Source organism: Muntiacus reevesi, chromosome 1 (assembly GCF_963930625.1).
Source record: "Muntiacus reevesi chromosome 1, mMunRee1.1, whole genome shotgun sequence".
NCBI lineage: Eukaryota > Metazoa > Chordata > Mammalia > Artiodactyla > Cervidae > Muntiacus > Muntiacus reevesi.
The window spans coordinates 156,774,954-156,800,347 of NC_089249.1; the positions used below are offsets into that span (position 1 = coordinate 156,774,954).

A 25,394-nucleotide genomic window follows, 5' to 3' on the forward strand; every position below is an offset into this window, starting at 1 on the left:
TCTATTCATAAGGTGGTAATAAAGACCACTTGTGGCATCCATAATTGTTAAGTCAATCTTAGTTTTGCATTTTGCTTTATGTCTTGTAAAGCCATTTCATTTGCAATATTTCATTTCAAATTCAAAATGCCATCTATCCATGCTATCATTTCCAAACAAGAAATAATTAGTGGTCTTAAAGGTTAAGTGGATCTAGAAATCTAGAAAGAGTAAATATAGCACTCAAATAACAAAGTTCACAAGGCTAGAAAATAGTGGATCTAGCATTTGAATTACATATAATTTTTGAAGCCTTAACATGCTAAACAGAGTAAGGGCTCTTTATCTAATTAATGCAATTATTTCCATTTTAAAAAATATCCCCTTTAACATCTTGTGTTTTCCCTGCTCCCAGGAACTTAATAAAGTTTAACTATTACATGTCTAGAGCAGTTTGTAGTTTATAAAGCAATTTCACGTTTATTTATTTCAGTCAGTTTTATCTTTCGTCTGTTACATAGATGAAAACAGTTTCTCCTAGATAGAGCCAAGCCACAAGCACTCACCTGGTAGAATAACACCTGCCCTTTTCTCTTGACCAGTGACTGGATTACAAATGCAGCAAGTGAAAGGACTGTGGGTGCTGTTTTTGAGAGGAACACTCATCTTCAGGTGCAATAATCCAGCTCCATCCACTGAGGAGGACTTTGATGAGTATGGAATTATATTTCCCCTGCTGTCTCGCCACTCCATCTGGGGTGATGGGAACCACCCTCCCGAATTACACTCCAGCATGAGCCCTTTTGTGTCAGGAACCTGAACATTAATCTGTAAATCCAGGCCTAGAGCTGAAGGAGAAGACAGAAATGCTATTATAATTATTGTTGTGGACTCAAAAGCTGAAACATAGCTTCCTCTGATTCTCTGTACTACCTCTGATTCTCTGTATACACCGTAAGTTTAATATGGATGGGCAAATTAGGGCAAGGGTAATACTCCAATCTGGGAGTATATCAATATCAATAACCTCAGATATGCAGATGACACCACCCTTATGGCAGAAAGTGAAGAACTAAAGAGCCTCTTGATGAAAGTGAAATAAGAGAGTGAAAAAGTTGGCATAAAGCTCAACATTCAGAAAACTAAGATCATGGCATCGTCCAGTTCCATCACTTCATGGCTAATAGATAGGGAAACAGTGGAAACAGTGGATGACTATTTTTCTGGGCTCCAAAATCACTGCAGATGGTGATTGCAGCCATGAAATTAAAAGATGCTTACTCCTTGGAAGGAAAGTTATGACCAACCTAGATAGCATGTTAAAAAGCAGAGACATTACTTTGTCAACAAAGGTCAGTCTAGTCAAGGCTATGGTTTTTCCAGTATTCATGTATGGATGTGAGAGTTGGACTATAAAGAAAGCTGAGTGCCGAAGAATTGATACTTTTGAACTGTGGTGTTGGAGAAGACTCTTGAGAGTCCCTTGGACTGCAAGCAAATCCAACCAGTCCATCCTAAAGGAGATCAGTCCTGAGTGTTCTTTGGAAGGACTGATGTTGAAGCTGAAACTCCAATACTTTGGCCACCTGATGTGAAGAGCTGACTCACTTGAAAAGACCCTGATGCTGGGAAAGATTGAGGGCAGGAGGAGAAGGGGATGACAGAGGATGAGACAGTTGGATGGCATCACCGACTCAATGGACATGGGTTTGGGTAGATTCCGGGAGTTGGTGATGGACAGGGAGGCCTGGCGTGCTGTAGTTCATGGGGTCGCAAAGAGTTGGACATGACTGAGCAACTGAACTGGACTGAACTGAATATTCCAATCCTAATCTAGGACAGCAGGACACTAAAGGTATGAACCATAGAAGAAAAGATTATCATTATGTCTATAATCCATAAATTAGACTTTACAGTGGTTAATAATTTCTGTCCATCAAAACACAACAGGTAGAAGGTGAAAAAGCAAGCTATAGACTAGGAGAAGATGTTCATGATACATTTGAGAAAGAATCTGAGTCCAAAATAAATTTTTTAAATACTATAAATCAATAAAACTGCAAACCTGGTTGTTAAAATTAGGAAAGAATTGAAGCATTTGATTTTATATATATATACACATATATGTGTGTATATATATCTTAAGGTGGTCAACACGTACATGCAAAGATGCTCAACATCACCAGCTATCAGAGAAAGGCAAAGTAAGGTCTCAACGAGATACCACTTTACCCCCAACAGAACGTCTACATGTTTACAGTGCTGGACTGGGACCAGCATCACCAAGGGATGGGGGATGGCAGAGGTCTTCTACACAGTTGGCTCCAGGGAGGTAAATGGGTCCAATCTCCATGGAAAATTATTAGTATCTACTAACATTAAGCATAGACTTATGACCAAGCAATTTCACTCCTAGTTAACAATGTAAGAGAAATGAGTACTAACGTCCACCTAAAAAGGTTTTAAAGAATATTCATGGCAATGTTATTCATTAATAGCCCCAAACTGAAAGTAACCCAAAGGTTCCATCATAACATAGACTACTACAAAGGAATACAGAAGAACAAACTTCTGCTAGTCACAACATAAATGAATGATGGTGAGCAGGTAATGGTAATCATAAATATTAAATATATGTTTTCACTTATATCAAGTTCTAGAAGAGGCAAACTCATCTATGGTGATAGAAGTTAAAAGACTGTTTCCCTCAGTAGGAAGAGAATGGTATTAACTACGAAGGAGCAAGATGGAACCATCTGGGTAATATCTCCATCTGAAGGGCAAGTTCATGGGTATCCCAATATGTAAAAATTCCCTGAGCTGTACTTTAAGATTTGTGCACTCTACTGTGTGTAAAGCATACCTCAATACAAAAAGAAAAATAATTTTTAAAAATCCAAAGCTAAAACCAAATTCCACTAGGTATCCCCCTCTCTATAGAGGCTATTTTGAAATTTGCATCACTCTGAGCATAGAAATGGAATCAATTTATTTGGAGGAGTGGATAATTATACAAATAATAAATACAACTTTAAAAATATCAATGGTATGTTTAGAGTAGTAATGATGATGCAGTATTTTGAACCAATCTTTCTGCTGAAGACAACCCAAAGGTGAATGAAATAACAAAAACTCATCCCCTAAGATTTTCTTGAATGTCTAACAAGACAGAAAAATTATAGGACTTGAAGAGGTAAAGGGCTTCCCTGGTAGCTGAGCTGGTGAAGAATCCTCCTGCATTGCAGCAGATTCTGGTTTGATTCCTGGGTAGGAAAGACCCCCTGAAGAAGGGATGGGCTACCCATTCCAGTATTATTGGGCTTTCCTGGTTTCTCAGATGGTAAAGAATCCACCAGCAATGCAGGATACCAGGGTTCAGTCTCTGGGTTGGGAAGATCCCCTGGAGGAGGGCATAGCAATCCACTCCAGTATTCTTGCCTGGAGAATCCCCATGGACAGAGAGCCTGGCAAACTACAGTCCATGAAGAGGTAATGGATTGGAATTCAGAGAGGGTATAGCCATTTCTGCCTCTGGTCATAGCTTGTCAGGAAAGTAACTCATGACCGTGGGTTTTTGGGGTTTTTTTTTTTTTTAAGAGAACTTCTTGGAGTAAAAGAGAAAGGATTGGAAACTAGAGGCCCAGGAGGGTGAAGATCCTGGTATATTAACCCCACTCCATACCTATATAGATATCAGACAGTTATTGGCCTTTCCCCTGGAGACCTTTTCTGATTACCTAGAGGCAATTTGAAAATAATGAGCAGCTTGGAGTTCCCTAAAAGTAGAAGGAGTTTGGCATCTATCAACACAGAAATTTCAACAGAAAGTGATGCTATGGATTAGGATCCTGTAGAGTTCATACTGATGCAGGAGAATAAACTGTACCCCATGCAGAAAGAAATATCAGTTCTCTCCAAATTTCTCTGTCAATTTAATGAAGTCTAATTAAAAGCCCTTTGCATCATATGGGACTGGAATGCAAAAGTAGGAAGTTAAGAGATACCTGGAGTAACAGGCAAATTTGGCCTTGGAGTACAGCATGAAGCAAGGCAAAGGCTAACAGAGTTTTGGTGAGAGAATGCACTGGTCATAGCAAACACCTTCTTCCAACAACACAAGAGAAGACTCTATACATGGACTTCACCACATGGCCAATACCGAAATCAGATTGATTATATTCTTTGCAACCAAAGATGGAGAAGCTCTATACAGTCAGCAAAAACAAGACTGGGAGCTGACTGTGGCTCAGATCATGAACTCCTTATTGCCAAATTCAGACTTAAATTGAAGAAAGTAGGGAAAACCACTAGACCATTCAGGTATGACCTGAATCAAATCCCTTATGATTATACCGTGAAAGTGACAAACAGATTCAAGGGATTAAATCTGATAGAGAGAGTGACTGAAAACTATGGATGGAGGATTGCAACATTGTACAGGAAGCAGTGATCAAAACCATACCCAAGAAGAAGAAATGCAAAAAGGCAAAATGATTTTCTGAAGAGACCTTACAAATAGCTGAGAAAAGAAGAGAAGTTAAAGGCAAAGGAAAAAAAGAAAGATATATCCATGTAAATACAAAGTTCCAAAGGATAGCAAGGAGAGATAAGAAAGCCTTCCTAGATGATCAGTGCAAAGAAATAGAGGAAAACAATAGAATGGGAAAGACTAGAGATCTCTTCAAGAAAATTAGAGATACCAAGGGAACATTTCATGTAAAGATGGGCACAATAAAGGACAGAAGATATGGACCTAACAGAAGCAGATGATATTAAGAAGAGGTGGCAGTAATACACAGAACTATACAAAAAAGATCTTAATGACCCAGATAACCACAAAGATATGATCATCCACCTAGAGCCAGATATCCTGGAATGTAAAGTCAAGTGGACCTTAGCATCATTATGAACAAAATAAGTGGAGGTGATGGAATTCCAGTTGAGCTCTTTCAAATTCTAGAATTTGAGGCTGTGAAAGTGCTGCACTCAATATGCCAGCAAATTTGGAAAACTCAGCAGTGGCCACAGGACTGGAAAAGGTCAGTTTTCATTTCAATCCTAAAGAAGGGCAATGCCAAGAATGCTCAAACTACTGCATGATTGCACTCATTTCACATGCTAGCAAAGTAATGCTCAAGATTCTCCAAGTCAGGCTTCAATAGTATGTGAACTGTGAACTTCCAGACATCCAAAATGGATTTAGAAAAGGCAGTGGAACCAGAGATCAAATTGCCAACATCCATTAGATCATAGAAAAACCAAGATAATTCCAGAAAAAACATCTACTTCTGCTTTATTGATTAATACTACTTCTGCTTTATTAAGTCAAGGCCAAAGCCTTTGACTGTGTAAATCACAACAAACTGTGGAAAATTCTTAGAGACCACCTTACTTGCCTCCTGAAAAATATGGATGCAGGTCAAGAAGCAACAATTAGAACCAGACATGGAACAACCAACTGTACAACAAAGAAGTACATTGAGACTATATATTGTCACCCTACTTAGTTAACTTATATACAGAGTACATCATCCGAAATGCTGGGCTGGATGAAGCACAAGGTGGAATCAAGATTGCCAGGTGAAATATCAATAACCTCAGATATGCAGATGACACCACCCTTATGGCAGAAAGCAAAGAGGAACTGAAGAACCTCTTGATGGAAGTGAAAGAGAAAAGTCAAAAAGCTGGCTTAAAACTCAACATTCAGAAAACTAAGATCATGGCATCTGGTCCCATCACTTCATGGGAAATAGATGGGGAAATAATGGAAATAGTGACAGACTTTATTTTCTTGGGCTCCAAAATCACTGCAGATGGTGACTGCAGCCATGAAATTGAAAGACACTTGCTCCTTGAAAGAAAAGCTATGACCAACCTAGACAGCATATTAGAAAGCAGAGACATTACTTTGCTGACAAAGGTCTGTCTAGTCAAATTATGGTTTTTCCAGTAATCATGTAAGGATGTGAGAGTTGGACCATAAAGAAAGCTGAGTGCTGAAGAATTGATGCTTTTGAACTGTGGTGTTGGAGAAGACTCTTGAGAGTCCTTTGGACTGCAAGGGGATCAAACCAGTCAATCCTAAAGGAAATCAGTCCTGAATATTCATTGGAAGGACTCATGCTGAAGCTGAAACTCCAATATTTGGCCACCTAGTGGGAAGAACTGACTCCTTGGAAAAGACCCTGATGCTGGGAAAGATTGAATGTGAGAGGAGAAGGGGATGACCAAGGATGAGGTGGTTGAATTGCATCACCAACTCGATGGACATGAGTTTGAGTAAGCTCTGGGAGTTGGTGATGGACAGGGAAGCCCGGCGTTTTACACTCCATGGGGTCGCAAAGAGTCAGACATGACTAAGTGACTGAACTGAACTGAACTGAATTAAAAGCCCCAAAAATATGAGTGTGTGTCCACATGTTTGTGTGAGTATATGTGTGATTTGACAAAATGATGCTAAAATTTTATACACAGACACACACTTGGACATGCATGAAATTACATATGTAGTAATTTATTTAAATAATTAAATAGAGTATTACTTGCTTATCTAAAGGTTGAAAGGAACCTATATGTCCTTTAATAGGATATGGGTAAAATAATTCTGAATCAGCCACACAATAGAAAACTTTGCAACCATGAAAGGACTAGGAAAAATAATCAATAACTGATATGACTTCAGTTTACACTATTAAGTTAAAAAAAACAAGTTGCAAAACAAAGTATATACTGTATTAGCATTTAGAAAGAAGATATGGATATATAAATATTTATATAAGGATAAATACTTGTATGTCTATATGTTTGCAAGGACATATACATATGTATGTATACATACATTATGCACATATATAAATAAGCAAACTATCTCTGGAAGTGTTTCAGGGTAGTGTTACCAAGGAAATGTGGAGATGACTTTTTTTGTCCTTACCTGCTACCCTCAAATCCATGATGGCCTCTTCAGAGGTGTCACCATCTTTAAAGAAACAGTGGTACTGTCCCCCATCAAGAACACTGATATTATGGATCCTGAGGGTGACTTTGCCTTCTCCTAGGCTGTCCTTCAGGAGTACTGTGCGATTCATATAGTTGTAAGTGCTTTTTCCAGAGACTTCTTCCCCATCCTTGTACAGGTAAACCAGCTGGGAATGGTGCTCATGAAACCAGCCCACCTCCATGCGCTCTGCACTCTGTGGTGGGGACAGCTGGCAGCTGAACTCAGCATGTCCACCCACCAGGGCCACCTGGCGGCTCCCGGAGCTGGTCACAGTGAACTGCTCTGTGAAGAAAGTCAGAGATCAAGGATTTATTCTGAAGGCCACAGGAGAAAGTTTACCTAGGTCCCTCTGCTCTGGACACATGGGCCTAACTCCTAGCTCTTGATGCCAAGTCCTTTCCGATTTTAGAACTTTGCTCTCAAAGATACCTTCACTCTGACAGCAGTGCTCTTCTTTCACACTCTCCCATCCCTGCTTCCTTCTTACTTCTCAGGTCCCAGCTTTGATGTCAACTTCGTAGGGAAAACTTTTATCATCACCCACTTAATATTTCCCCTAGTCATGTCTTCCTAGCACTTATTATTACTGATATTTTAAATTCCCATCTTATTTCCTCTTATAACCAACTAATATGTAAGCTGTACAACAACAGAGTCTCTATCTTTTAAAAAATGCTCTGTATTATCCCCAGTGCATAAAACATTGCCTGAACATGGGAGGTACTTCATAAATATTTAATAAAGGAATGTGAATAGCTCACACCATTGAGAGGCAGGATATGGACCACTATGGCTGAATAACAGCCTTTACTTATCAAATACACCAGCTGCTTTTTTCAGTGTCAGTTTTTGGTGCATTAAAGATGGCCACAAATTTTCTGATGCTCCATCCCTGAACAGAAAGTGCCTATGTCCCCTCCTTTTAAAACTGTCCCCTGATACTGTTTTGCTCAATAGAACATGGCAGACGACTACCTGTAATCATTCCTGGATTTGTCTTAGGAATGAGCAGGTCTCATTCCCTTTTTTTTTTCTCATTCTTTCTGGAAGCCATCAGTAGCCATATACAAAGTCTGATGAGCCTGAGACCACCATAACAGAAAGGCCATGTGTTAACATGCCAGTTGACAGTGCCAGGGGATCCCAGCCTTCCGGCCTACTCTGCCAAAATGCTAGACATATGAATGAAGCCACCTTGAGCCCTTTGGACCACTTTGCCCACAAGCTGAATATGTGAAGAGATCTCAGTCTATCACATGGAACACTGAACATTTCCTTCAGTGTCTTTTATCTTCATTTTCCCTTATAGATGTAACATACCATGAAAAAGAAATAGATAACCCTACCTGAGGGGAGCACTACCATTTGTAAGAGGAGAATGGCTACAGAGTATCCAAATACATAGGAAAATGCAAGCTCCATCACACCTGGAAAATGAAATAGCAATTGTGGGTAACACAGGAAAACAATAAACAGAGACAGTTCTGAAATCCTGCCTTTTGAGAGAATTCTCTTTGACATGCCACTGAATAACTTAGCCAAACCACAGGTGTCAGACCCACTGAGATTAGGTCTTTTTCTCTTGCTTTCCTTTGCTTTTACTGTGACTCATGCCTTCATTAGATGACTACTATGGAGGGCAGCTGTGGTAGACAAAAGCATAAACAGTGTACAGAACTCAGCTATGCACATCCCAGATTCACTTGGCCTCAACTGCATCTTGGCTTAAGCCACTCCCTCAATTCAGAGCCCTGGCTGCTGCCTCTGATGTTGCCTCACTTCCTAATGGAAACACTCATGTGCCTTCTGCTATATGCAACAGGCCAGTTTTGGCAAAACATTCATAATTCCTCTATTATAGACAGGGTCTGCCTGGATCTGCAACCTTCTGGCTCCATCCACTACTTCCACATTCAAAGGAAATGCCACATCAGAGGTAGGACCTGGACTCCCCAGTAGCTGCCCAGAGGGCCTGCAGAAAAAAGCTCAGCTATAAAAGTCTGCTAACTGCCTGGCAGAAAGTCTTGGATCAATCAGCTACAAGAAATAAGAAGTAAGATTTTTTTTTCTTCTTCCAATATTATACTCAAACATGTGGAAACCTGATCCATGATAACACTAGGACTGCAAACTGAAGAAAGAATTGCTGCTCTGTGAATGGTGCTGAGACAATGCACAGGAAAGCGGAGCCTTGGAATCTCCCTTCATACCACACACAGATCAAAGACACGAACGTGGAAACCAAAGCTATGCAAATATTAGACCACTTTGTAACAATAGACTCTTCATGTAATTGGGATATGAACAAATTCCTCAGACCGAATAAAATGATGGCAAATGTTAAATTCAACTTCATTAAAGTGTGTTTATATCAAAAGATATAAAGAAAGCAAAATGACAAGTCCTGGTAAAACATTTACAACTACTAGAACACAAAAGGCTCAATATCTAAAATGTATTAATTAATCCTTGCCATTCGAATTGCTGGTTATCTTTTAAAAAAGACAAATCTTTCTCTACTTAGAGAGACAATCCAATGTTCATTGAGTAACTTGGAGAACACAAAGATTACACTTTTCAGATTCCTTACAGCCAGGTGAGCTATAGGACTGATTTCTGGTCAACGCGATGTACACAGAACTATAAAGAACTTACTTTAAAAAATAAATAAATAAATAAAAATAAAAATAAAGAACTTACTTTAATCCCTAAATTCAGAAGAGAAACCTTTCCTCCCTCTTTATAGCCAGACTGAAGCCCATCCTATGGCTATACCTAAGATAGAACCTGGACCTTGACGTGAAAGTCACAGGCTGAAGGTGGAGAAGAAAGTAAAATAGAAGGTTTGATCTTCTTTTACCTCATTTAATGATGAAACCTGTCCATTTTACCTAAATGGATTGCAGTTACATGGTTGCTCAGTTTACTGTTATTCATTATAATGCAAATATATTATACATAATATTTATACAAATTAAATATTTATCTTTAAAGTTTTCTTAAAATGAAAGACCAAAGGCAAGCATTTCAAGACTGGTAAGCCAGCTTACCAAAATTGCTTGAAGACCTACGTCCCTTCCAGATACTTTGAATGTATCTCACTCACTCTTAAACACACACATGTAGGCTAAGAATCACTGAAATTATATCTTATGTGTGTGGGAGATTTATATTTATGATTTATAAAGAGTCATGAAGCATATTAATATATATATGCAAATATGTATATATAAAGTGAATCACCTCATTACAATTTTGTTTTAATTCTCAGAGACTTAGTTACTTAAGGCACAGTTTTGGTTTCTACTCTATCTAAAAATGGAACAATTAGTTTAGTCTGTTTTAGAGATACTTTGAACAGAGTCAATTTTTTTTATTACTATCATCAGTCCAAAGGAATGAGTAGCACACACACTTGTTGGTACTCAGTATACATAGAGTTATTTCTAAGCTCATTTCTAATGGAAGTTGAAATAAGTCTACTCTTTAAAATAATAGAGACCTACTGGACTTATAATTTTCTTAATCTCTAAAGCAAATTACTCTGAAGGAAAGAAGTGAAAACATAGCAAAAACAAAGACAAATAAACATCAAAACAAAACCCAGACAGAATAAAAAGGACCTAAGGTCAAAAACACTGGATAGCTTTATATGCAGCTTATATAGTCAAGCAAAGGAGTAATGAAAGAAATAAACCAAATAGAAGCATCTCAAATTTTCTCATTTACCTGTTCCCCAAAATAAAAGACAGATCTAAGAAAGACTCCAGGCTCTTCAGAAAGGACCCCATCCAAATGCCTGTAGATCTATACTTGGATCTGCTGTCACAAAAACCACGAGCAGATGTGCTGTAGTCCTAGCAACCCGCAAGACTTTCTGTAAGAATTCCAATAGATGCCTGTGTGCTACAGCTTATTTTCCCAGCATAAAATATATATTCCCCTCACAAAAGAAATATGAAGGTGGCAGCCTCACCCAGTGTGTAGGACTGCTTGTCCAAACTCATTTTTACCATTAGGATGCAACAACAATTCTCAAACAAGCACAGGTTTCAACTTGACTCACCTCCCTTTGAAAGTAAAGCATGAAACAATGTTTATTATGTAGCATGTCATTTGGATCAATTTAAGCTATCTATGAAGGAGAAATAACACTATAATGTCTAAAGAATATTATTATATAAGGGAATATTGTGACTGTAGTCTTTGAAAATGGAAATAGTAAGGATCTTCCTTATCTTGATAAAGGCTATCTTTAAAAATCTCCAAAAACATTATTTTTAATGAGAAAAAAATCTTTGCAATCTTTCTCTTTTAATTCTGGCACAGTCTTAGTAATTTTTTTTTAAAATCTGTCTCCTCTGGCAAGGGAAAGAAGAACGTAAATAAGTGGCACTTAAAATCTTTTAAACAGTGAGAAAATCCATCAACAAAATAAAAAGGCACCCTACTGAATGAGAGAAGATATTTGCAAATGATATGTCTGATAAGGGGTTAATATTCAAAGTATAGAAAGAACTCATACCACTCAGTATAAAAAATTAAAACATCTTGATTTAAAAAATGGGCAGAGGACCTGAATAGACATTTTCCCACAGACATACAGATGGCCAATAGGCAAGTGAAAATGCTCAACATTACTGATCATCAGGAAAATGTACAATAAACCCACAATGAGATATCACCTCATACCTGTCAGAATGACTCTTGTCAAAAAGACAACAAATAAGTGTTGGGGAAGACGTGGAGAAAAGGGAGCCCTTGTACACTGTTGTTGGGAATGTAAATTGGTACAGCCAATATGGAAAACAGTATGGAGGTTTCTCAAAATATTAAAAATATAACTAGTATATAATTCAAAAAATAAACTAAATAAATAAATAAATCTAAATAATTAAATGCTTTTATCTAACATGATCAGAAAATGAAGCTGTCAGAGTAGTGCAAATATGAGGAAGGAAGGAGAAAAATGAACAAATGTGGATGAAATAATTTACACGGAAAGTAATAAGAAAATAGAGAAATACAAACTTTTAAGAAATACAAATTTTTAGTACTTTTCTCTAGCTTAAGTTAAATAATATGTAAGATTGCTTAGGAATTTTAAGAATATTTTTCTAAACCTAAAAAACTGGATAACAATATCATGTTCATGGAGGAGGAAAAATTAACATTTTAAAGATTAAAGTTGCCATTCATATTACTCTACAAACCATAAAATTCTAATACAATGGTAGCAGAATAGTAGGAGCAATAGGGTAGTTTAACCTCAAAACTATGTGGAAGAATTAACATTCACTAATAACAAAGATAGCCATAAAACAGTAAAGAGAAATGTTTCTAAATTCACTGTACTAGACATTAACATATATAATAAAGCCAAAGTAAAAGGACACAGAATGGTATTGGTGCAAAAAGACAAACCCAAATGGAACAGACTAGAGATATGAGAAAAGTAAATGTGGTGTTTGATGTAAATGGTGTATGTAGGTCTTTCTCCATTTGTCCCCTCAGATCCATTCTCTTCTTTCCTTTATTCTCTAGCTTGCAAAGCTGCTCTCTACCAAGGCACCTGGGGTCCCTTCCCTTCTGGCCTATGAGAGTCACGGGAGACTGAAGGATGAGAAGAGAAAGAGGCCAAAGCATCTCTTTCCTTGCTCCCTTCCTGTTTTTTTGCCACACGTCGGGGGGCTCATCCCCCTACAACTACAGCTCCTGCCCATAGCCCATCATCCATGGCTCCAGATCACCCAGGCTCTGACAACACTCTTTCATCATTTGTCATTAATGTATGAGGAGTGATAAGTTCCAACAGTAGCCAGACCTTGAGGATCTTGTTGACTCACTTAATTCCAATCACTCTTAAATAAATATGTTCTTCATTTGATGATATTCAGAATGTCATTTGGATCTGCCTTGTAGTTCCTTGCCAAAATCCTGACTAAAAACAGGTGGAATCACATATCAGTTGAAAAAAGAGGGGTTCCAGAGGAAAATTTGTTCCCTCTATGGGAAAAAAAAGCACACAAGTAAAAACTCAGGATAATGTCTTTGAGATATTGGGGTGCAAAATATTTCTTAATAGAACCCCAAAGTACAAACTGTATGGGAAAAACTAATTTGACAACCTTAAATATCTATGCTAAATTAGGACATTATGGACAAAGTTAGCAGATGTCTGACATGACAGTATGATATTTTCAAAGCCTAATAATATCAAGGGATCAATACCTAGATAGGAATGCCTGCAAATCACAGAGGAACAAGACAAAATCTGACAATTTGTTACACTGTGTAAATAAAGGCATATAAATACAAAAGGAGATACAATTTATTATCCATTAAGTAAGCAGAAGCAAAAAGTTGGATAACGTTGAGTACTGATAAGGATTAGGACACTGGGCATGTGAAAATAAACCCATCTATTCTGGAATCTTTTTAAGTGTTAGTTGCTTAGTCATGTCCAGCTTTTTGCGACCCCATGGACTGTAGCTTCCCAGCTCCTCTGCCCACGGAATTCTCCAGGCAAGAATACTGGAGTGGGTAGCCATTCCCTTCTCCAAGGGAATACCCTTCCTGACCCAGGGATCAAGCCCGGGTCTCCTGCATTACAGGTGAATTCTTTACAGTCTGAATCACCAAGAAAGCCACTGGAATCTCTTAACAGCATTGAATTAAGGATTTAAGTATTCATGACATACTAAGGACATATTATGGGCTTCCCTGATAGCTCAGCTGGTAAAGAATCCTCCTGCAATGCAGGAGATCCCAGTTCGATTCCTGGGTCAGGAAGATCCTCTGGAGAAGTGATAGGCTACCCACTCCAGTATTCTTGGGCTTCCCTGGTGGCCCAGCTGATAAACAATGCGGGAGACCTGGGTTCAATCCCTGGGTTAGGAAGATCCCCTGGAGAAGGGAAAGGCTACCCACTCCAGTATTCTGGCCTAGAGAATACTAATTTTTAAAAAGCCTCTAATGCTGGGAAAAATTGAAGGTGGGAGGAGAAGGAGATGACAGAGGATGGGATGGCTGGATGGCATCACTGACTCAATGGATATGAGTTTGGGTAAACTCCAGGAGTTGGTGATGGACGGGGAGGCCTGGCATGCTGCAGTCACAAAGAGTCGGACATGACTGAGTGACTGAACTGAACTGAAGGACATATTTGGATATATACCTCTGAGAAATTCTTCTGAAATTGTCAAGGTGACATGCAAGAGAATGTTTCTGACATAAGAAGAAGGCTAGAAGCAATCTCTGTAATAATCATTTCAACAATGGGGAAGAAAAAGCTATTTGACAACTCTGAAAGCAGGAGAAATACAAAGGAAAACACTCGAAGGCATATAATGACTAAATTCCTTAAAAGTAAAAGTAGCCAGAGAAATGAGACATGTTATATACAGTGGCCAAAAGATAAGAATCACTACTGACTTCTTAATAGAAGTGAAACAAGACATAAGAATATGGAAATGAGTAACAGGCTGCAAGAGGAAAAAAGTCAGCCTTAACCTCTGTATCAAGTTAAAATGTAAGTCAGAAATCTTCAGAAAAATTAAAGCAGAAAGAATTCTTTGCCTGCATTTCTAGGCTACCAGAAGTATGAAGTGAAGTTTTCAGGATGAAGGAATATTATTCCATATGTAAATTCCAATCTATCAGAGGAGAAAAGTTCTAGAAATAGTAAATGGGTGGGTAAATGTAAAGACATTTTCTTCTCTCTTAATTTTCTTTATTAAAATACTATTGGCTGATTACTGAAAAATAAAAATATAATACAGTTTATAGCATGTGGACATAAAAAAGAATAGCAATAGCACAAAAATGGGGTGAGAGGAGAACAGAAGTATACTCTTGGGTGTTTCTTATGTTATACATTAACTGACATGATATTATTTTATTTATTTGTTTTCTTTTCTTTCTTTATTTTTTAAAATTTATTTTAACTGGAGGCTAATTACTTTACAATATTGTTGTGATTTTTTTTTTTTTTTTTTACCACACATTCTCATGAATCAGCCATGGGTGTACATGTGTCCCCCATCCTGAAACTCCCTCCCACCTCCCTCCCCATCCCATCCCTCAGGGTCATCCCAGTGCACCAGCCCTGAGCACCTTGTCTCATGCATCGAACCTGGACTGGCAATCTATTTCACATATGATAGTATACATGTCTCAATGCTATTCTCTCAAATCATCCCATCACCTTCTCCCAGAGTCCAAAAGTCTGTTCTTTACATCTGTGTCTCTTTTGCTGTCTCGCATATAGGGTCATTGTTACTGTCTATCTAAATTCCATATATATGCATTAATATACTGTGTTGGTGTTTTTCTTTCTGACTTACTTCACTCTGTATGATAGGCTCCAGTTTCATCCACCTCATTAGAACTGATTCAAATGCATTCTTTTTAATAGCTGAATAATATTCCATTGTGTATATGTACCACAGCTTTCTTATCCATTTGTCTGCTGATGGACATCTAGGTTGCTTCCATGTCCTGGCTATTATAAACAGTGCTGCAATGAACATTGGGGTACATGTGTCTCTTTCAGTTCTGGTTTCCTTGGTGTGTATGCCCAGAAGTGGGATTGCTGGGTCATATGGCAGTTCTATTTCCAGTGTTTTAAAGGAATCTCCACACTGTTCTCCATAGTGGCTGTACTAGTTTACATCCCCACCAACAGTGTAAGAGGGTTCTTTTTTCTCCACACCCTCTCCAGAATTTATTGTTTGTAGACTTTTGGATAGCAACCATTCTGGCTGGCGTGAGATGGTACCTCACTGTGGTTTTGATCTGCATTTCTCTGATCATGAGTGATGTTGAGCATCTTCTCATGTGTTTGTTAGTCATCTGTATGTCTTCTTTGTAGAAATGTCTGTTTAGTTCTTTGGCCCGTTTTTTGATTGGGTTGCTTATTTTTCTGGAATTGAGCTGCAGGAGTTGCTTGAATATTTTTGAGATTAATTCTTTGTCAGTTGCTTCATTTGCTATTATTTTCTCCTATTCTGAAGGTTGTCTTTTCACCGTGCTTATAATTTCCTTTGTTGTGCAAAAGCTTTTAAGTTTAATTAGGTTCCATTTGTTTATTTTTTTCTTTTATTTCCATTACTCTGGGAGGTGGGTCACAGAGGATCCTGCTATGATTTACATGAGAGAGTGTTTTGCCTATGTTTTCCTCTAGGAGTTTTGTGGGGGGTTTTGTTTGTTTGTTTGTTTGTTTGTTTGTTTATGTGCAGTCTATCCAGATGGTAAGCTACAGAAAGCACTTTGTAAAGTACACAGATATATTTCCTATCCACTGAGAAGAATAATTTTGGCAGCAATTTTAATATGTGAACTATCCAAATATCATTTCTATTTATATATGTATAATTTATATTTGGGTGCCTTCCAACATATATTTAATAACTGAAGAGTTACATAACTGGAGGCAAAAGGAAAATCACCACAACCAAATTTATTTTCTGGTCTTACATTTAGATCTTTAATCCATTTTGAGTTTATTTTTGTGTATGGTGTTAGAAAGTGTCCTAATTTCAATCTTTTACAAGTGGTTGACCAGTTTTCCCAGCACCACTTGTTAAAAAGACTGTCTTTTCTCCAGTGTATATTTTGACCTCCTTTGTCAAAGATAAGGTGTCCATAGGTGTGTGGATTTATCTCTGGGCTTTCTATTTTGTTTCATTGATCCATGTTTCTGTCTTTGTGCCAGTATCACACTGTCTTGATGACTGTTGCTTTGTAGTAGAGCCTGAAGTCAGGCAGGTTGATTTCTCCAGTTCCATTCTTCTTTCTCAAAATTGCTTTAGCTATTCGAGGTTTTTTGTATTTCCATACAAATTGTGAAATTATTCGTTCTAATTCTCTGAAAAATACAGTTGGTAGCTTGATAGGGATTGCGCTGAATCTATAGATTGCTTTCGGTAGTATACTGATTTTCACTATATTGATTTTTCCGATCCATGTACATGGTATATTTCTCCATCTATTTGTGTCAACTTTGATTTCTTTCATCAGTGTTTTATGTTTTCTATATATAGGTCTTTTGTTTCTTTAGGTAGATTTATTCCTAAGTATTTTATTCTTTTCGTTGCAATGGTGAATGGAATTGTTTCCTTAATTTCTCTTTCTGTTTTCTCATTGTTAGGGTATAGGAATGCAAGGGATTTGTGTGTTAATTTTATATCCTGTAAATTTACTATAGTCATTAATTAGCTCTAGTGATTTTCTGGTGGAGTCTTTAGGGTTTTCTATGTAGAGGATCATGATATGACATTATTTCAAAGTGGACTTTGACAAGTTAAAGATGTATATTTTAAAACAAAGGCAACCATTAAAAAATCCATAATTAATAAGAAAGTAGTAGAATGCTAAATGATACTCACCCAACATAAAACAAGGTATAAAAGGAAAACACAAGAGACTTCAGACTGGATAAAAATGAGATATCATATCATTATATTATTATAATTTTAAGTTAAATATAAATACACAGTTTAAAAGTAAATGCTTGAAAAAATATATACTTTGTGAACACCAAGCATATTAATATCTTACTATATTATCTTACTATATTAATATCAGACAACATAGACTTCAGAACAAACAATATTAACAGAGATAAAGAGGAACAGTTCAAGGTGATGAAAATGCAATTCACCAAGAAAACATAGCAATCATAAATGTGTATACTTCTAGCTAAAGAAATTCAAAAGACATGAAGCAAAAACTGACCAAACTAAAAAGAGAAATAATCAAATCCACAACCATAGTTGCACATTTTAACCCTTCTCTTTCAGTATTTGATAGAAAAAGTAAACAGAAAATAAAGACTTTTAAATCCCATAAAAACTTAACACTATATTTACAAAAGATTATACACAGTCAGTATAAAACACTAATTTTCCTACATGGAAATTTAATTTGTACATGGAAATAGTCTACCAAAGACTGGGGACAGAGCATAAGAAGTGAGAGAGCTCTTCCCTAAGGTACACAGGACATTCTTCAACTGCAAAATAGTAGCTTCTGATGATTGAAAAAAACATGAGAGAAATTCTTTCAAGAAACTCCTTCCAAAGTTTATACATTATACACTTATTGATTATTGACTGTTTGAACACACTGTTTGAATGATGGGGTTATTGTAGTTGTATTTACCCTTCCTTTGTTTATGTAAGTCTCAAGGGAATTGGGGTGGTGGGTTTGGACACGTACACATGGGGTAGGTGGTGGGTTTGGACACGTACACATCGTACACATGGGGTATAAAAGATTTTCACAAATGCTGGTCGGGGTCCTTGGCTAAGAGGAGACTCTGCCTTGGGCCCGCCAGTGTAATAAACTGCACTCCACTAAAAAAACAAACAAACAAAAAAAAAAAAACAAAGTTTATACAGAAACCAAGCTTAATATCAAAAGCCAAGCAGGTTTTTGAGGAGTAAATTGACATAGTGCATATAAAATGATATGGGAAAGTTCAGGATATTGAATAGACAAACAATTTTTAAAAGAATAAAGTTGGAGACATCATTTAAATTCATGTATTATATTATTTAAATTCAAGATACATTATAAAACCATTATAGGTATATAATGGTCAGAGTTATTGATACATATGTTAGTAACTGATTTTTGACAAGGGTTCAAAGAACAAAAAATTTGGATACATTTTTAGATTGCATTCTATTTCACTGATCCATTCATGTGTCTTTACAGCAGTCAAACACTGTTTTAATTAGTGTAATTTTATATTGAGCTTTGAAATCCGATTGCCCAACTCAGTTCTTCTTTTTTGAGAATCATCATGTAAATATCTACAGATTTGGAGAAAAGGCACTCTACCTTCTCCAAATAACTATTCTCCTTTAGAGAATCAGCTTCTGGACTGTTCCTGAGCTCTAATAAACACCAGTAACTTGATAAGGAGACAGTGGATGACCATAAAAACCTACACTGGCTCATGAACACCAGCTGGTCAGAATCGTGGAATAAACCAAGTTGTAAGATTAGTGACGACTGAGAAGTTGCATGTGTGAATTCACCTCTTACAATGAGCACAAAGTATGAGCACATTTGCGAGTTATTTGCATGTCATTCAAAGTTGCCTGTTGTAGGGGAAGCCCTCAATTAGCCAGGTGAGCAAGGTGCCCATCCTGTGAACATCCAGCCGTCTCTTTTATGAGCAACCCTGGTACTTGTTTAATGGGCTCAAGTATTTGCAGTGGGATGTGGGGTAATGCATGAGCTCAACAAGACAGATTTTCCCTCCCCATGGTTTCTGCCTACTGGATTGATCTCCCAACTGTCAATACCTAGGATTAAACATTAAGCCCCATATTTTCAACTAATGTCCTGCATGACAAATCATTCTCCACTAATTGATTGTATAGGACCTCTGCCACCTTAAAGAAAATGAAAATTTTTTTCACTGGATGGCATAATTATCCCTATGTGTGTCTGCCTTCCTTGGCTACAGTGGTTCTGCCAGCATCACCAAGAACAGACGCAACAATGCCTTATTGTCACTGTGGTGTTCCTTACAAAGTATTAATATAGTTTCTAATTGAGAAACTTATTTCACCTTAAAAGAAGTGGAGTAATGAGCTCCTATATATGGGATCTGTGGAACTTACCATATACTCCTTCACACAGAAGCAGCTGATCTTATAGATCACTGGAATGGCCTATTGAAGACTCTTGTTATGGCGCTAGCTGGAAATAACTATGCACAAAGCTGCAACACTACTTCATAAATTGCCGTTCTTTTTCTGAATCGATGACTTGCAAGTGATGCTTTTTTATTCCATTACCAAAATATATAGGTTTAAGACTAGAAAGACAAAGATAGAAGAAATTTCTTTTACTATCAACACAATAACCCACATTCCTACTCTCGCTTTCTATTCTCACAATTCTGAACTATGTTAGGTTAAAGACCCTCTCAAGGAAGGAATAACATCATAAAAGTAAGCAGTGTTTGCCTGGTGATTTGTAAGTGGAGATTGCCACCTAACTGATTTGGGCTTTCTATGCCACTGAAAGTGAAAGTCCCTCAGTCATGTCCAACTCTTTGTGACCCCCATGGACTATACAGTCCATGGAATTCTCCAGGCCAGAATACTGGAATGGGTAGCTTTCCCTTCTCCAGGGGATCTTCCCAACCCAGGGATTGAACCCAGGTCTCCCGCACCGCAGGCGGATTCTTCATCAGCTGAGCCACCAATCAACAGGCAAATAAAAAGATATTGAAATCAGAGTATAAGGGACTTCCTTGGTGGTCCGGTGGCTAAGGCTCCACACTTCCAATGCAGGGGTCCCAAGTTCAATTCCTGATCAGGAAACTAGATCTCACATGCTGCAACTAAGAGTTTACATGCCACAACTAAAGATCCTGCATACTGCAAGGAAAATCAAAGATTCCTCATGCCACAACTAAGACATGACACAGACAAATATATAAATAAATAAGAGTGTTAGAGGGAAACAGATACCATCAAGGCGGAGAAAATCCAGGGGATTCTCTTGACTACATCTAATTACTTCAAGGTCAGTTCAGTTCAGTTCAGTCACTCAGTTGTGTCTGACTCTTTGTGACCCCATGAATCGCAGCACGCCAGGCCTCTCTGTCCATCACCAACTCCCGGAGTTTACCCAAAATCATGTCCACCGAGTCGGTGATACCATCCAGCCATCTCATCCTTTGTCATCCCCTTCTCCTCCTGCCCCCAATCCCTTCCAGAATCAGGGTCTTTTCCAATGAGTCAACTCTTCGCATCAGGTGGCCAGAGTATTGGAGTTTCAGCCAAAGCATCAGTCCTTCCAAAGAACACCCAGGACTGATATCCTTTAAGATGGACTGGTTGGATCTCCCTGCATTCCAAGGAACTCTCAAGAGTCTTCTCCAATACCACAGTTCAAAAGCATCAATTTTTCAGCGCTCAGCTTTCTTCACAGTCCAAATCTCACATCCATACATGACTACTGGAAAAACCATAGCCTTGACTAAATGGATCTTTGTTGACAAACTAATTTCTCTACTTTTTAATATGCTATCTAGGTTGGTCATAACTTTCCTTCCAAGGAGTAAGCATCTTTTAACTTCATGGCTGCAATCACCATCTGCAGTGATTTTGGAGCCCCCAAAAATAAAGTCTGACACTGTTTCCACTGTTTCTCCATCTATTTCCCATGAAGTGATGGGACCAGATGCCATGATCTTAGTTTTCTGAATGTTGAGCTTTAAGACAACTTTTTCACTCTCCTCCTTCACTTTCATCAAGAGGCTCTTTAGTTCCTTTTCACTTTCTGCCATAAGGGTGGTGTCATCTGCATATCTGAGGTTATTGACATTTCTCCTGGCAATCTTGATTCCAGCTTGTGCTTCCTCCAGCCAAGTAATTCTCTTGCTGTACTCTGCATATCAGTTAAATAAGCAGGGTGACAATAGACAGCCTTGATGTACTCCTTTTCCTATTTGGAACCAGTCTGTTGTTCCATGTCCAGTTCTAACTGTTGCTTCCTAACCTGCATAGGTTAGGTTTCTTAAGAGGCAGATCAGGTGGTCTGGTATTCCCATCTCTTTCAGAATTTTTCACAGTTTATTGTAACCCACACATACATGCTAATTAAAGACCACAGTAATAAATGCAAGACTGCTAAAGACTCGGATGCTTTAGGAATAAGATTAGGGTCTTCCCACTTTGGAAGGACTGATGTTGAAGCTGAAACTCCAATACTTTGGCCACCTGATGCAAGCAACTGACTCATTTGAAAAGACCCTGATGCTCGAAAAGATTGAAGGTGGAAGGAGAAGGGGACAACAGAGGATGAGATGGTTGGATGGCATCACTGACTCAACGGACATGAGTCTGAGTAAACTCCAGTAGTTGGTGAGGGACAGGGAGGCCTGGCGTGCTGCAGTCTATGGGGTCACAAAGAGTTGGACACAACTGAGCAACTGAACTGAACTAAAGAACCCCAATACTCCAAAGTGAGGGAAAGAGGAATATGGATTAGATAGAGGAAAAGTTATAAATATTATTTATAGCTTCATAATTAGTTTCTGACATGAGCAGTGTAGCAGCAGTACCGTCTTTCTCTCTTATTGGGGAGCTATTATAAGCATACTCCATATAACTTCTTCCTCAAGGACTAGGTAAAATTGTACTTGAAATACTGGAAATCAGAGTTGATTAGAAGGCTTGCTAGTCTAAGAACTATGTCAGATATGTCAGATATGAAATCATATGTATATTAAATATGTGTTATATATACATATATAAGCATATATATATATATACTTGCTGGAGAATCCCAAGGACAGAGGAGCCTGGCAGGCTATAGTCCATAGGGTCGCAGAGTCAGACACGATTGAAGCAACTTAGCACTCATGCACATATATATATTTATACGTATGTATTTTCTCCATTAATAGAATATGAACGTGTTCTGTCTGCAGTGACATGTGTCCATTACTCTGTGATGCACTGACACCTGGCCTTCTGTGTTTTTGAAGATGCTTGTGCTTGTGCTCAGTCGCTTCAGTCCAGCCCTCCAGGCTCCTCTGTTTTTGGGATTCTCCAGGCAAGAATACTGCAGTGGGTTGCCATGCCCTCCTGCAGGGGATCATCCTGACTCAGGGGTCGAACCCATGTCTCCTGCATCTCCTGCATTGCAGGTGGATTCTTTACCACTGAGCTACCAGGGAAGCCCATTTCTGAAGATGGCAGACACTTAAATCTAAGAAAGACCAGGTTAAATGACACCAACCATAAGGAAAAATCAGAATGAAACATTGTCTTAAAGAGGAACAAGTAATCCTTTTTCCTACCCTGAACCTGAATACACTTCTCCTGTACTTCCTATTGCTGTTAGTGTCCATAACCAAACTGACAAAAAGAAGGCCAACATGATTTCTGCATCTGCTTTTCCCAGCATCTCTTTGTCTCTGAACTCATTGTTTTTCTTTGTGAATTTTCCCAAAATGAACCAGTAGCAAACTTCCCTTCATGGAGTAGAGAGGAGACAATGGAGTAAGGAAAACTAGACCAGAGCTCCAGGTATGTTTCTAATGAGCAGCTGTGTTTAAAAACAACTGGATTATGAGGATCTTTTACTTTTATCTAGCTTGCCTCACTCTTTCTATTTCATATTCAGTATTCCATTTCATTTAGTTTATGTTATCCAGTTTCTCCATCTCTTCTTTTTTTTTTTTTAAATATTCTTACTCAAGCCTTTATCAGCATAGTAGAAAAGTTCTAGTATACATATTTACAAATAATATATAACATATATTTTAGAAAACTTCTGAATTTTTGCCTAACTAAAAAATTTATAACATTTTAACTCTACTTGTTTGACTTAGTATGAATAGAATGCTAGATTTCTAATTTTTTAAAAAAAGATATGTGACAAGCAACAAAGGTTTACTGTATAGCATGGGGAATTACAGTCAACATCTTATAATAAGCTATAATGGAAAATAATTTAAAAAATAATACATGTGTATATGCATAACAGAATCACAAAAAAATTCTACTTTTTGAAATTTAGTAATGTTTATTTTTTTACCAGTTTTTCTAAGTGTCCTATGGACATCTAATAATAATGTTTGAGATACAAAAATTTAAATATATTTGTGTAGGATATAAAATTAATATAAATAGAAATCTATTATATTTAAATTATTAATGACAAAATTTAAGATGCTCCTATTATTTTTCTGCACTTGATAAAATGTTCTCAGAGAAATTTTAATATACTTCACTATGATTATATTTTTTTTTTGTTTTTCCCTTATATTTCTTCTTATTTTTGCTTTACATATCTTTGTTTCTTTGTTGTTAGGTATATCATCGTTTATGATGTCTATCTTCTTTGTGAATTGTACTTTTTGTTATCAAAAATATTCATCTTTGTTTCATTTTTAAAAAATTTACAGAGTGGAACCTAGATTGGAAGAGGATTAGACTATCTACCTGCCTGTGACTTAATGCATCCAAAATTTTGGCAAATCTTTCCTCTCTCTATGTTCTCAGAAACACCAGCTTGGTAACTGCTGCTTGCTGTGCAGTGAGAACAGAATGAGGCAGGCCTGCACTAGCAACCAGCTTACTCTTGGTGAGTGATTCACACAGGCATCCTCTAGTGGAGCCAGGGCAAGTCGACAGTAGCACAGGTCTATGCAAGCATCAGCCAGACTCCTAAATGAAGGAAATCCCCTCTCTGGTATCACGTTACAGAACTTGATTTGGCCTTTTTTGTTTGTCTGGTATAACTCTCTTGCTTCTGTCACTGGAAATTTGTATCATCAATCATCACTGTCTTCTGAAATCCTAAAGAAAGTAAAATAACCCTCACATTTTGGGCAAAGAGAAGGAATTAATCAGAGAAGGGGTTTGACTTCGACCTGTTGTCAATTATGGTCAAGAGGTTAGGAAACATTAGGTATATCGAAAGTTGGAGTCCAGAGCCAGGATGTGACTTCTCATCACTTCTAATCACTGTGCTTGCCCAGCAGGGGCTCCAGTGGTTCATGCTTAAAGAATCGCAGGGCATAGCATGGTCACAACCAGACAGACATTTTTCCCATTTTGGAGCTTTCCCTTTTGTGTCTTGCTAGAGTCTGTCAGGGACTATCCAGTCTCTCAACGGTGAGCTTTTAGAGGTTTCTAACTCATAAAGCCCACTGGACTCTAGACAGCAGCTCCAATAGCCCCTTCCAGGTTATTATGACAAAGCACAGAGGCAGTTCAGGGCTAGGTCTTAATGAGATAAAAGAACAGTTATAATAAGAAAATACGTGAGAAAACCTGTGGGTGTAAAGGTACTGTCAGAAATTATTATTTTATACTGTAAGATTTCAAATAGATGGAGTAGTTTCTGGTGATGACAACTGAGGTCTAAGAAGGCTAGTAATTCCAGCTCCTTATCACCAACAAAATTGCTGGCTTAATGTAAGAACCAAGTGAGCTTGTTAGTGCTCCCTGCCCAACCATCCTCCCCCACCCGTATCAACGACCTGAAAGGAGATCAGTGTTTGAAGAACAAATGCACTGTCTAGAATTTTACTCTAGTCTGAGTTTAAGAAAGAGATTTAATCCCTGTGGTAATTGATTTTTGAGAAATTATCTCCATGCAAATTGAGAAAAATGTGAGCTAATGCTGCCATCAACCAATCGTAACACCTTGTCCCCTTCCGATGGGCAAAGGAAAGTCATGGGGCAAGAGGCCAGTAGTGTTTGGGGAAATTTCCTTCTCGTGGAAATCACAGGAATGGTTTTCTTAAATAGACATTTTCTTATGCTGAAATATATAAAAGAAGTTTGTGATAAGTGGATGGGGAGCTTTAAAGAACGTGCTCCAAAAAAAAAAAAAGAACGTGCTCTCTTAAACTAACAAAATAGAAGAT

General features: G+C 37.8%; 1 protein-coding gene across 1 annotated transcript in view; it reads right to left on the reverse strand.

The window, feature by feature from the left end:
- LOC136149942 (putative selection and upkeep of intraepithelial T-cells protein 1 homolog) overlaps nucleotides 1–25,394 on the reverse strand; it is an 86,161-nt gene that overhangs the window by 13,259 nt on the left and 47,508 nt on the right. The window contains exons 2-3 of the mRNA XM_065910675.1: nucleotides 6,914–7,261; nucleotides 546–827 (exon numbers count right to left, since the gene is read on the reverse strand). Of these exons, the coding sequence (XP_065766747.1) occupies nucleotides 546–827; nucleotides 6,914–7,261 (630 nt within the window). The remainder of the gene's footprint in view (nucleotides 1–545; nucleotides 828–6,913; nucleotides 7,262–25,394) is intronic.